The sequence below is a fragment of the Scylla paramamosain genome, chromosome 18, assembly GCF_035594125.1.
Source record: "Scylla paramamosain isolate STU-SP2022 chromosome 18, ASM3559412v1, whole genome shotgun sequence".
NCBI classification, from domain to species: domain Eukaryota; kingdom Metazoa; phylum Arthropoda; class Malacostraca; order Decapoda; family Portunidae; genus Scylla; species Scylla paramamosain.
In genome coordinates this window covers 807870-822500 of record NC_087168.1, presented here as the reverse complement: position 1 = coordinate 822500, position 14631 = coordinate 807870, and the positions used below count along the sequence as shown (strand labels likewise).

The window sequence follows — 14631 nt, the reverse complement described above, 5'->3', positions numbered from 1 at the left end:
CCTGCAGCGCCTCCTCCTCCTCCTCCTCCTCCTCCTCCTCCTGGCTTAGTAACGACAGTGAATGATGAAATGTACACTTATTGGTAGTTTGGTGTACATCCTACTCTTGTGTACATGGATGGTACCTTCTTTTTCCATACTCAGTTATTTACGTGTTAAGGAAATCAGTTCAGAGAGAGAGAGAGAGAGAGAGAGAGAGAGAGAGAGAGAGAGAGAGAGAGAGAGAGAGAGAGAGAGAGAGAGAGAGCAGCTTTGAAATAAATTATACAAGCCAGTAATATTTTTTTTTTAGCTAAAGAACACGACCAGTTTTTTTGTAATTTAATTGTCATTTCATTGCTACGATTATTGTATTTATTGTGTGACGCATAAATAACAGAGAGAGAGAGAGAGAGAGAGAGAGAGAGAGAGAGAGAGAGAGAGAGAGAGAGAGAGAGAGAGAGAGAGAGAGAGAGAGAGAGACTAAACTTGCCGCTCCAAAAGTAAAGTAAAAATAAATAAATAAATAAATAAATACACAGTTTTAGTTCCGAATGTGTCTTGACAGCCCTCTTTCAAAACGGTTTAAGACATGGGAAACAAGAAAAAAAGGAAGAGGTAGGGTACTGTCTATCTATATATGTTCATCTATCTGTCTGTCTGTCTGTCTATTTATCTATTTATCTATTTATCTATCTATCTAGCTATCTATCTACCTATCTTTCCCCCCATCTCTCTATCTGAAGTTGTGTCATTTATTCAGGATTCCACATTGCAATACCTTCGTCGCGTGGAGCAGCTGAGTGGTGAGCGTTGGGAATGGTCGCGCCACTCAAGTACTTAGCGTGCATGCTTACCCCAGGCGCAAGTGTTCAGAGCGCCCGGCGTGGGAAGACGACCCGCCAGACAGTACGAGCAAGGCAGAGTGCGTGTGATGCTCGCCCCCCACTCGAGACAGGCTCAGTGCAACAGTGGCAGCTAGCATGCACTTGTCTCTTGTGAACACATATGTCATGGGAATTTATATATACTGGGCTGGTGAGAGGTTAGACTTGGATAAATGGTAGATAAATAGGTAGTGATAGGTATATACTCGTAAATAGGTAGAAAGAGAGGGGGAGACGTATATAGATGGATAATTGATAAATAACTAGCGATAAGTACTTGTAAATAGATAAATAGATAAATAAACAGATAGGCTTATAGGTAAATAGGTATACATATAGACAGATAGGAAAAGAAAGGCAGGGCAAATAGAGGAAAGAAAATAAATAAAGAAAGCCTGCCAAAGTGAAGCTTTCGGCGGGTCCCATGGTGTAATGGTTAGCACTTTGGACTCTGAATCCAACAATCCGAGTTCGAGTCTCGGTGGGACCTCATGAGTGTTTTTTTTTTTTTTCCTCTCTCTCTCTCTCTCTCTCCTCTCTCTCTCTCTCCTCTCTCTCTCTCCTCTCTCTCTCTCCTCTCTCTCTCTCTCTCTCTCCTCTCTCTCTCTCTCTCTCTCTCTCTCTCTCTCCATTGACTATTTTCTATACACGATAACTCTCTCTCTCTCTCTCTCTCTCTCTCTCTCTCTCTCTCTCTCTCTCCTCTCTCTCTCTCTCTCTCTCTCTCTCTCTCTCTCTCTCTCTCTCTCTCCATTGACTTTATTTTCTATACACGATAACTCTCTCTCTCTCTCTCTCTCTCTCTCTCTCTCTCCTCTCTCCTCTCTCTCCTCTCTCTCTCTCTCTCTCTCTCTCTCTCTCTCTCCATTGACTTTATTTTCTATACACGATAACTCTCTCTCTCTCTCTCTCTCTCTCTCTCTCTCTCTCTCTCTCTCTCTCTCTCTCTCTCTCTCTCTCTCTCTCTCTCTCTCTCTCTCTCTCTCTCTCTCTCTCTCTCTCCCCCCTACAAAACACACCTATTCACATATTCCCTTTCAATTTAAACATTACCAATAAACCTAACGAACAAATAAATGATGATAGCAATTCAAACATCAAATTAAATTCAAACACACACATTACTGGGAAACCGGGTAATTATAACCCGGCCTAGGAACCAAGAAAATAAGGAACCTTTCTTCAACACGGGAACCAATCTGGCGTAAGAACGGGAGGTGGTGCGGCGTGGCAGGGAGGAAGGGCTTCAGGGCTTCAGGGCTTCAAGAGTTCAGAGTTCATGCGAGATAGGAACCGTACCCCTGAAGGAAGGAAGTAGCCGTTTTTTCGATGTAAGTTGGGGCACTGGCCAAGGGCAACAGAAGAGTATAATAAAAAAATATACATGAATAAATCCACTGCAAAAAATAAATAAAAATAGATAAATAAATAAATAAATAAATAAAAATCCAGGTCTTGGCGGTGTTCAGTTCAGGGCCTTAGGGGTTCAGGGTTCAGGATTCAGGCGAGGCAGGAGGCCGTACCCTGAAGGAAATAGCCTGAAGGAACCCTGTGTCGTGGCTGTTCTCTGCGTATCCAGCGGGCATTGTGATGAATGAGGTGTGTGGGTGTTGCTGATACTGCGTTGCGTGGGTGTGGTGGTTGCGTAAGGGGTGTGAGAGTGTGTGTAGGGATGTGTGGAGGTGCGTGGGTGTGTGAAGGATGGATGAGTGTGCGTGGAGGTGCGTGTGTGTGTGGGTAGGTGGGTGTAGGGCTGCGTGTGGGTGTGTTTGGGGTGCGTGGGTGTGTGTAGGGTCAGAAGTGGTGTGTGTGGGGGTGCATAGGAGTGTCTGGAGGTACGTAGGGGTGGATGGGAGTGCGGGGCTGTGTGGGAGTGCCCGGGGGTGCGTGGGAGCTTGTCAACACAGCAGCGGAGGTGAGGAAATTACGACGGTATTGTGAGGCAGCCGCGGGTTGGGGGAGATGAGGGGAGGGGTCGTGGTTCCTTCCTGCTGCTCCTTCCCTCGTGTTTTCCTCGCCGTACCCAACGTTTGCTGCTCACAAGGGCGCGGCGGGGAGTGGACGGCGGCACGCGGCACAAAGGACGCCACGGGGGGATGCTGGCCCCAACGCTGCGCCTTATATTAGATTCTTCTTCTTCCTGTGTTTAAAGATACGCCGCTGGAATACGTGTAATTTTTTCTTCGGTCGGGATGGAAATGAACTGGAGGGAGGGACGGGACAGTGGTTGCGAGTGAATGTGTTAAGGTGTGTTGTTTTTTTCGTTTGTATTGCTGTGTTTTTTATTGTGTTGTGCTTTGTATTGTGTTACACGTAGGAGTTTTTTTTTTTTTGTGTGTGTGTGTGTTATGAAAGAAAACAGTTGTGCAAGTCAAGGTATAAAAAATATTCTCTAGTTTATATCCTATTCATTCTGGATCTACTTTCGTTTCAATGCGTTGTACCGGATCATAAATACTGTTGCTTTACTGGTTCAGGTTGTGTGAATTTATTGTTTTTACGAGGTTTTGGTCAATGAAATATGTTTTGATCAGTCTGTTTATTCATCTATCTATCCATCCATTTATGTATGTGTCTATCTATATTTTATCAATGTTTGTTCAACTATTTATTTGTTTATACATGTTTATCTCTATCTGTCTATCTATTTGTCTATGTACTTCTCTATTTATCTACATCTGTCAACCTATCTGTTTATCTCTATATGTATTTATCTACCTACATACGTGTGTGTCTGTGTGTATCGACCTATCTATCTATGCATTTGTCTATCTATATCTATCTATCTATCTATATATGTATTTATCTATCTATTTACTTAAGTATGTGTGCTACCGTCATTAACGTTGCTGTCTTTTCTTTCCACAGGTAAGATGCAAAGTATGAACCAGTGGCAGACTGAGGCATTACAAGGAGCTGCATCTTGACGGTATGTGCCATGAATGTGCAACCAAACAGACAAACGCTACCGCACTTCACACTTCACACGGACCATGGGGAGATGACAGGTTCCTTCAGTCGACTGGGAGATGATAGGTTTCATCTTTCGACTGGGTTTATTTATACAGTGTACAGAGACTATAACTTCACAGCTTAAGCACCATCCTTCATTAAATGCTCAGGGAAATGGACGGTAGCCAGTAGGAGGGAATGATATGAAATAGTGACATGAAACTGGTGCCAGAAAAAAATAATAAATAAATAAATAAATGAAAAATAACGAAGTTGCAAGAAGCTGGTAAGTCTACACATGGCAGTCTCTTTATAAAACATGCATACTTATATCCATCTGTCGTCTCTCTCCATAAATTTGATATGTTTAAAAACTTTCCTATTGACTCTGCACGAAGATCTGACTGACTGAGAATCTCTTCTGGTCACCCCCTGTTGTATTTGAGAACCTACTACTTGTATCTCCATTTATTTCCTTTTAGATATGAACCAAATACTTAATCGAGAGGTTAGATATGACACCAGGTAGGGTTTCAAGCGAGTTTCTAGTATACACACAGCTTACAAAACCCTCTCCTGACATTCTTGGTTCTGGGAAGGTTGGCAAGAGCCGGGGAGGAGGGAAGCCAATGACCGTCTGTCACCCAAACGCCAAAACAGTCGAGGGTACTCACTCAGCTCCCTTATTAAGTGAACATTGCCTCCACCGTGTTATCAGAGCTGCCATATAGAGGAAGTGAAGCAGGAGTTAACTTTTTATCTCGCTTAACCACCTCGCCTCACCTCAGCCCAGCTCGCCTGGCCCCCTTGTTGCATCACTCAGCTTCTTTACGAGTGGGCAGTAAAGCACTTCTTTTTATGAGTGGCCAGCGAAGCGGTCATCGACAGGGCGAAAGAGAGCTCCGAGAAACAGGTCGCCCCTCGTGAAAGATACATTGCGTATCATGGGGACTTGAAACTGTGATACTGAGTGAATGGCTAGTCACTGTATTTTTCACATGTGGTCACCGCTTTAAGCTGATCATCTCACTTCAAAAGGCAGTTCCAGGAAAGATAGCGAGAAGCATTGCTAACTACATGACCTGATGACTGTAATAACCCTTGGAAAATATGTAGATGCAAGTTCCTTCTTGGTCACCACTTTAGTAAATTATTTTACTAATCTGATCGTCGGCAGCGTACAAGACTCCTTCGAGGAACACGCTCACCAGCCAAGACTGAACTGTGTTACGCTTGATCCACATCGAGCCGCTTTAGTCACGCAAGCTTGAAGTGGCGTCATACAGGTCGCTGCTTAAAGTAGCACGGGCCACAGCAGTGAGATTTTAGTGACTTTCTGGTGATGCTTGTCAAGTTCTGCCTAGAGTGATGGCTTTACGATAGATGAGCCTCAGTCATTAGAGAGCTTTAAAACAATAGACAGTTTTATGGATGAGGAAGAAAGGGGGTTTCATGTAGCTTCCCTGATTTTTTCCATGCTCATATGTTCCTACTCGTGGATAGAGGGCGGCTCATCTGGTGGTGTGTAGTGGTCTCGGCGGGCTGGCTGGCTGGCTGGCTGACTGGTTGGCTGACTTGCTCCTTCCTGGCGGTCAGTGGTCGGTCGGCAGTAAGTTCTCATGTCAGGCTCCCGTCGCCACTCTTCAGCCTGGCATAATGGCGCATCGGTCTCGCGTTTTCCAGGCTTTATCAACCAGCCATCATCCATCAGGGTCGCTTGTAACACCAATAAATCAGCGTCTCATCCATCACGGCCCTATAGCACAGCACCTAATTCCTCGACCTCCTCCATCCATCACCCGCTGCTCTCGTCACCGTTACTTCCTGCGAGGCTTCCAACTTGTACATACGCAGCGCTGGTCGGGATAACTTCTTTTTTTTTTCTCTCTCTCTCATTTCAAGTGTCAGTGTCTTGTTCCAGTTTTTTTTTTTTTTTTTTTTTTTTTTTTTTTTTATTTAGGAAGGACACTGGCCAAGGGCAACAAAAATCCAATAAAAAAAATGCCCACTGAAATGCCAGTCCCATAAAAGGGTCAAAGCAGTGGTCAAAAATTCATGAATAAGTGTCTTGAAACCTCCCTCTTGAAGGAATTCAAGTCATAGGAAGTGGAAATACAGAAGCAGGCAGGGAGTTCCAGAGTTTACCAGAGAAAGGGATGAATGATTGAGAGTGCTGGTTAACTCTTGCGTTAGAGAGGTGGACAGAATAGGGGTGAGGGAAAGAAAGAAAGTCTTATGCAGCGAGGCCGCGGGAGGAAGGGATGCATGCAGTTAGCAAGATCAGAAGAGCAGTTAGCATGAAAATAGCGGTAGAAGACAGCTAGAGATGCAACATTGCGGCGGTGAGAGAGAGGCTGAAGACAGTCAGTTAGAGGAGAGAAGTTGATGAGACGAAAAGCTTTTTATTCCACCCCTGTCTAGAAGAGCAGTATGAGTGCAAAGCCCCTCCAGACATGTGAAGCATACTCCATACATGGACGGATAAGGCCCTTGTACAGAGTCAGCAGCTGGCGGGGGTGAGAAAAACTGGCGGAGACGTCTCAGAACACCTAACTTCGATAGAAGCTGTTTTAGCTAGAGATGAGATGTGAAGTTTTCCAGTTCAGATTATAAGTAAAGGACAGACCCAAGGATGTTCAGTGTAGAAGAGGGGGACAGTTGAGTGTCATTGAAGAAGAGGGGATAGTTGTCTGGAAGGTTGTGTCGATTTGATAGATGGAGGAATTGAGTTTTTGAGGCATTGAAACAATACCAAATTTGCTCTGCCCCAATCAGAAATTCTAGAAAAATCAGAAGTCAAGGCGTTCTGTGGCTTCCCTGCGTGAAAATGTTTACCTCCTGAAGGGTTGGACGTCTATGAAAAGACGTGGAAAAGTGCAGGGTGGTATCATCAGCGTAGGATTGGATAGGACAAGAAGTTTGGTTTAGAAGATCATTAAATGAATATTGAGAAGAGAGTGGGTGACAGGACAGAACCCTGAGGAACACCACTGTTAATAGATTTAGGAGAAGAACAGTGACCGTCTGTTGGTCTTTTGCGGTTTTTTTTTTATTTCGTTGTTGTTGTTGTTGTTGTTGTTGTTGTTGTTGTTGTTGTTGGTGGTGGTGGTGGTGGTGGTGGTGGTGGTGGTGTTTTTTGTTTTGTTATTTGCTTTCTTTTTTGTTCTTTCTTTCTTTCTTCGCCATATTCTCCATCCCTGTCATGTTATCACACACACACACACACACACACACACACACACACACACACACACACACACACACACACACTTCACACACACACACACACACACACACACACACACACACACACACACACACGTTACACCATCGCAAATTGTCCCCAACCACCTTCACCTTCGTAGGACGCAAATTCCAGAGATGGTGCGTCCGTCATTTCAAGGCTTCAATACGTATGCAATCAGCGGAACTCCTGGGTACTGTCGTGGACCGACTCTGCTGTACCCATGACCCACATATACATACTAACTGTCCTGTCCCCACCGAATAAATACATCAGACATTAGGACCATATTCTGAAACACGTCTGCGCTGCACCTCCACAACTTTCCATAGGTTTTAGTTAAAGTTACACGAGTTTTTTAAGGTTGCTATTACGATTCTAGTGACAGATTAACAAGAATTCTATATTATTAATGGTAGAAACACACTTGAGAACCCGGCTAATCATCTGTGTGGCCTCTGAAGATAGTCCGTGATGAGAGAGCAAAGCGTTTCAGAATACGGGCCTTCGTTACACAGGAGTCAAGTTTGGTATTAAAGTTATGCTCGTTTTTGTTCTTATATAATGGAGTCAATGAGGTTTTGGGTTTACTGGCGCACGAAATTTTGTTTTTGTTGTTGTAGTTTATATAAATTACTGATCATTGTTGTTAAGAGTGTGTCAGCTTTCTGATTGATTTTTATCTATTTATTTATTTTTTTTATATTTTTTTATATGAAGTGTTTTTACTGGTACACGCACACTGTGTTTGTCACTAAGGGAGTTTTGTCACTAAGAGAGAGATGTCAGGCACCGTTAACAGTCATATTATTTTTGGCAGCGATATTGGTCAATTTTTTTTTTTTTTTTTTTTATATAAGAAGGTAAGTAAAATCTTTTATTTATTAGAGCACGAAAGAACTGTCTTGTCACTCTAAGTGTCAAGTAATTATCATTGTTAACACAGAGAATCAGGTTTCGTATAATTATCAAAGCTGCGTTGGTCTTCATTTTTACTCAAGCGGGAAAATGTATTCAAATTTAACGCCACACTAACCATTATTTTCTCGCGCTCTAAGACAGCTGTCAATCATTATTAACATGATAAGTTTTAGTACAATATTTAAATCAACAACAGTCTCTTGTTTAACATAATTGCTAAGTCGTATTTCATGTTTTCTGCCCTCCGGAACCTGTGTTTTCTCGTTCCCTAAGATAACTTTCAATCATTCAGGAAGATAAGTTTCATATGATATTCAAAACAACGTTAATTTCATGCTTTATCCAGTGGCTGAGTCAAATCACGTGTTTAAGGCCCTCTGGGACCACCGTTTTGCCACATTAAGCAAGCCACTTCTGATTGTTAAACACGAAGACTCAGGTTTTGTAGCCAACACTGTTTTTAATTGAGATAACGTTGGCTGCATCCTCACCCGGAAAAAAAAATAAGATAAAAATATTGTAACTTCAGGGCAGAATCGTCGGGAACAAGACACCTGCCGAAAGCCATTGCTGATTTTGTTTGTGAAATTATTATGCTCAAATTTATGGTAGAGAAATAGTCACTTTTAACACAGAGACTCAGGTTTTATATTATGTTTGAAGTGACATTGGTCTTATTAGTACAAGTGGGTGAATCAAATCGTGTGTCTGCTTTTGTAATCATTTGTTTCTTACGCTCAGCAAGAGAATTGTCACTGTTAACAAGGAGAATCAGGTTTTCCATAACTTTTTAAACCACATTGGCATGGTCTTTATATTAGTGGCTGAATCAAATCCGGTATCTACTTTTGTGGTGCTTTATTTGTCACGCTCGGTAAGAAAACTGTCATTGTAAAGACGGAGACTCAGGTTTCGTAAAATTTTCAAACGACGTTGGCATTATTTCCATATAAGTAGCAAAAACCAAACTGAGTGTGTAATGTTGTGGTACCTGTTTATTTCGTCACGCTCGGCAAGAAAACTATCATTGTCAATATAATTATAATGAACCAAATCGGGTGTTTTCTGTCCCGCTGAAATTAAGTCAGACAGCCGATCATTGCCAACACTCAGAATCAGGTTGGGTGTAATCTTTAACGTGTCCATGAAGTCTGTGGTGTTTACTGCCGGGGAACATTGCTTTGTCACGCTCCGTAAGAAAACTGTCATTGGTAACACGAAGAATCAGGTTTCGTATTATGTGTACAGCGACATCGATCTCATCTTTACGTAAGTGGGTGAAGTGAGTCTGCTGTTCACTGCCATGATGCATTTATTTACTTATTTATTTATTTACTTATCTATCTATCTATTTATTTCACGCTAAGTAAGAGGATTTTTTTTTCTTTTTAACGCGTGGAATCATATTCCGTGTTATGTTCACAGTGACATCAATCTTGTTTTGGTGTAAGTGGGTGAAAGACTGTTTGATAGTTTGGCGCCGCAGCATCGGGTGAAAGACTGCCGTTTACGATTGCGATACATTGTTTGTCAACGCTAAGTAAACATAAGTTGTGAAAGTAAGTTATGTAGAAAGTTGTTAAAATGGAGAACAAAGCTTGGTGTGATTTTTAGTGATAAGTCTGTCATGTTTTGTGCAGTGAATGAATCATGTACGTTATCTGCGCAAAGTAAACGTAGGATAAGTCGTTGAAGTAAGTCGTAAAGCCATTAAAACGAGAAAGAGGTTTCCCATGATATTTAGTGACCTCTCCCTCATGTTTTATATAATAGCTGAGTCATATCGTGTCTCCAGATTCGTGGACACATTGTTACACTAACGAACGCATTGTTAAACGTTTCGGCGTGTTATCCTTACTGCTTTTTAACAGGTTTTAGTGACATTTATGAAGGTTTTTAAAAGTGATTTCATGGTTGTGGTGATAGTTTAACAAGAGTTCTGCATCATTAAGAGAGATAAAGAAATAATCATCTGTATCTTTTATGAATTATCCTAATGGAAGAATAAAGCGTTTAAGAATACATTGTTAGCAAGAAAAAAATAGGTTTAATCTAATTTTTGAAATATTGCTCTTTATATTTACTTCTTTTTTCATATAACAGGTCATTGAAGTGATTTGTTTACTGAACATGTGTAGCCTCTAAAGATTGTCTGATGGGAGGGCAAAGTTAAGCGTTTAAGAATACATGCTTAGGTAATAAAGAATTTTCATTATTAACACGCATAATCACCTTTCATATAAATTTTAAAACAACATTGTTCCCATTTTTTACATAACTGAACTTCTGTAGCCTCTGAAAATTTGCCTCGATGAAAGAACTACTAAAGAACACAGACGTAAGAAGGAAAAATTTCAGTCATTAACGCGAAGAGTGACATTTCATATCAAAACAACATTGCTCCTGTTCTTTACATAGCAGGCCAATGAAGCGAATGAAATGCTGTGTTTACTCCCGGGAATCATGTTTGTACTGTCACACTCCCGCACCTGGGCAGAACGAGAACAGGGCACTTACTCGAAGGTGTCAGAATCGCTTTGGCCTCATCTGGAGTTGGCTCAGGCACTGGGAGTCCACAAGGGGCGAGGCATAAGCAGCGGACACCTCCACGCATACCCGAGCCATCTCAAGGCTGCTGAGGGGCGCCTCGCTGGTGATGGTGGTGGTGGTAGAGAGGGGAGAGAAGAGAAGGGGACGGGGGAAAATAGAGCAAGGAAAGGGAAGGGAAGGAGAGAGATAGTTGTGGTGGGTTGCAGGTGGTAGAGAAAGGAGAGGAGAGGAGAATACAAAGGAATACAAATGAAGACCAAACGAAACTAAGAAATATTCAGGTCTGAACTAGGCTGCTTATGTAACAGAGAGAGAGAGAGAGAGAGAGAGAGAGAGAGAGAGAGAGAGAGAGAGAGAGAGAGAGAGAGAGAGAGAGAGAGAGAGAGAGAGAGAGAGAGAGAGTTTTCTTCATGTAGAGGAATCTTTTTTGTTGTTGAATTGTTTTCGTTATGTGTGTGTGTGTGTGTGTGTGTGTGTTTGTGTGTGTAATTCTGAGTGAAAGGAGAAGGAAAGTACTGTAGTTGCAGGCAGGATAGGATAGTAGTGGCAGGGATAGTGGTATTGATGATGGTAATAGCAGTAGTGATGGTGGTGGAGGCGATGCTGCATAGTAAGTAGTGGTGGTGGTGGTGGTGGTGGTGGTGGTGGTAGTGGCTGTGGTAGTGGTGGTGGTAGTGGTGGTAATGGTGGTGGCCTTTCAATACTAACAGACTTTCTCTTATTGGTTAGGTGTGTGTGTGTGTGTGTGTGTGTGTGTGTGTGTGTGTGTGTGTGTGTGTGTGTGTGTGTGTGTGCAATTAGAGGAGGTCAATAAAGGCACGTAATGATCATGTTGACTGTGTGAGACAAACTATTGAGTCCAGGTGTGTGTGTGTGTGTGTGTGTGTGTGTGTGTGTGTGTGTGTGTGTGTGTGTGTGTGTGTGTGTGTGTGTGTGTGTGTGTGTGTGTGTGTGTTTTCCCTTGAAGTTACCCTATGCGAAACTGACACCATAGTCACTTTTTTTCATTCAGATGAAGAGAGGGACAAGAAAATAGTAGTAGTAGTTGTTGTTGTTGTAGTTGTTGTTATTGTTGTTGTTGTTGTTGTTGTTGTTGTTGGAAATAGTTCTGATGATTTTTTCTACAAGGTATTAGTATTTGACTGGAAGGATGAGAGAGAGAGAGAGAGAGAGAGAGAGAGAGAGAGAGAGAGAGAGAGAGAGAGAGAGAGAAAGAGAGAGAGAGAGAGTTTGTATTTGAGTATGTGAAAAACTGAGATACGGAAAGTTAGAAGGAGGAGGTGAAAATGAAGATAAATTAGAGGAGGAGGAAGAGGAAGAGGAGGAGGAGGAGGTGGTGAATAGTAAGAAGAAAAAAAAACACGAAAAAGGAGGAAAAGACTAACACAAAATAATATGAAAAAAAGAAAAGAACGAGAGGAAAGACGAAGGAGGAGGAGAAGGAGAAGAGTGAAGATAGGAGGAAAAGGAGGAGGAGGAGGAGATAATGAGGCTGCTAAGAAGGATGAAGAGCAAGGCAAGGTCTGAGAGAAGTAAGAAATAATTAACTGAATCAAACTTCTTATTGGGATGAGAACTTTTCCTTCGTAAGTTGATGCCTGATGGATGGAGGCTGCTGATGACGATGATGATTATGGTAGTAGTAGTAGTAGTAGTAGTAGTAGTAGTAGTAGTAGTAGTAGTAGTAGTAGTAGTAGTAGTAGTAGTAGTAATATAAAGTAAAATGCATCCTGTGAAACTTCAATTGTATTTCTTTATTAGGAGTGAAATTTCTTGATGCTAGTTCACGTTCTCTCTCTCTCTCTCTCTCTCTCTCTCTCTCTCTCTCTCTCTCTCTCTCTCTCTCTCTCTCTCTCTCTCTCTCTCTCTCTCTCTCTCTCTCTCTCTCTCTCTCTCTCTCTCTCTCTCTCTCTCTGTTCATCTGTCATGCCTCCTTTCCTTTTTCCCCTTTATCCTTTCCTCCTTCCTTCCTCCCCTCCTTTTTCTCTCTCCCTCCGTTTCTTCCTATTTTCCTTCATCCCCTTCTCTATCATCTTCCTTTGTCTCTCTCTTCCCTTGCTCTCATCCCTTCTTTCCTTCATTCCTCTCCACCAACTCTTTTTTTTACCTCCCTTCCTTCATCTCTCTCACCCTCTGCCTTGCCTCTAGTATACCCAGTTTCTCTCTCTCTCTCTTACTCCTTTTCTCAATCTCTGTCTTTTAAAGTGCACATATTAAGATGGAGATGTAAGGAGAAATGGAAAGGCAGTGAATTAGATAATGAAATCAGTGTATAAGTTGAAAGACTGTGTATAGTATAGTGTACTACGATGCATGCTTGTGGCGGTTACCTGTGTGTATGTGTGTGTGTGTGTGTGTGTGTGTGTGTGTGTGTGTGTGAATGAGAGAGTGAGAGAAGGAGAGAGATGAACAGCAAGTGAAATTGAAAAGAAAGAAAAGGAGGAGGAGGAGGAGGAAGTGGAGGAGGAGGAGGAGGAGGAGGAGGAGGAGGAGGAGGAGGAGGAGGAGGAGGAGGATGCCTTCTTATATTATTGCATTGTATCTTAACAAAAAAAAATAATAAAAAGGCAAAAAATAAGAGTATTTCAGTGTTGAGTGTGAGTTTTCCTCTTATTTCAAGGATAGCGGGAATCAGTTACTGCTAATGTGTCGCAGTTCGATAATAGAAAAAAAGAAAAATTTAATAGGTATTTCAGTACTTGTTTGATTTTTCTTCCTATTTTTCAAGGATGACGAGAATTGCTGCTTGCGTGTTGCATTTTCATGATAATAAAAAAAAATAATAATTAGTGTTTCAGTATTCATGTCTGGTTTTTCTTCTTTATTTCAGGAACCACGAGGATTACTTGTTGCTAACGTGTCGCATTTTGATAAGAAAAAAATATAGAGAAGAATAATCGCTTTACTTTTTCATAATATCCGTTTTTTTTTTTTACCTTATTTCATGGTATCAAAATTATTTATTGCTAGAGCCTCGCACAGTGATGATAAAAAGAAAAAAATAGAGAGATAAGAATAACCGCTTTACTTTTCATGATATCTGACTCTCTTTCTTTTTTTTTTTTTTCTCTCTAATTTCAAGGACTGCGAGAATGTATTAGTATCATGATGCGTTTATTTTTCCCTGCGTCCTTCACCGTTCACTGCTGCGTAGCCTCGATGTGCGGGCTGAGGCACAGTTACCAGGCATTAACTGTTTATTGTTTGTGCGACTCACGATTCGTTGGTTCGTGACAGGGAAGGACACGAGAGCATAAGAACGTAAGGAAAGAGCATGAAAGTGTTTGCATAGTCACACAAAAGAAGTTAATTTTGTCTTTTAAGGTTGCATTTTTAAAAAGACTGTAGTACAAATGGTTGGAAGTTATAAAGCATACATTCATACCATTTACCACCGATCTTTCCCACCCATGAATTTGCGTAACCCTCTTTTAAAGCTCTCCATTAGGAGCTTAGTAAAAATAGCGGAAGAAACAAAAAGTCATCGGATCTACACGTGGCAGTCCCTTGATATAACATAGCTACTTATTTCAACCTAACACTCCCATATATTTTAACCAGGATTCCTTTAAGAGCTTCCTACTGACTCGGCACTAGTGACCTCAATACTGAATGTGTCGCATCTACCAGGGAAGGCAGACGCAAAAGATCACGAGTGTTTTTAAATGCAGTGATTAATTTTAAAAGCTTGATTGATGACGGTAAAAAGTGTGTGGGTATTTAATGTGATGGTTCGTGTTCATAATGATGTTTTTTTTTTTTTGTTCAATGCCACAGTTGTTTAATTTTTTTGCCTTGTTTTTATGTATTTTTTTATTTGTTTCTTTGTGTTTTTGTTTATTTGTATTATTATTATTATTATTATTATTATTATTATTATTATTATTATTATTATTATTATTATTATTATTATTACTACTACTACTACTACTACTACTACTACTACTACTACTACTACTACTACTACTACTACTACTACTACTACTACTACTACTACTACTACTACTACTACTACTACTACTACTACTATTTTTATGCTGCTAACATTAACAACCGCAACAACAACAACAACAACAACAACAACAACAACAATAACAA

General features: G+C 41.2%; 1 protein-coding gene and 1 non-coding gene across 2 annotated transcripts in view; both read left to right on the top strand.

Annotated features, from left to right (window-relative positions):
* LOC135108978 (uncharacterized) overlaps positions 1-3983 on the top strand; it is an 89938-nt gene extending 85955 nt beyond the window's left edge. The window contains exon 4 of the mRNA XM_064019895.1: positions 3735-3983. Within this exon, the coding sequence (XP_063875965.1) occupies positions 3735-3793 (59 nt within the window). The 3' untranslated portion in view covers positions 3794-3983. The remainder of the gene's footprint in view (positions 1-3734) is intronic.
* Positions 1285-1356, top strand: Trnaq-cug (transfer RNA glutamine (anticodon CUG)). The gene has a single exon. It is a non-coding gene; the product is annotated as a tRNA-Gln (tRNA).
* Positions 3984-14631: the final 10648 nt, after the last annotated feature.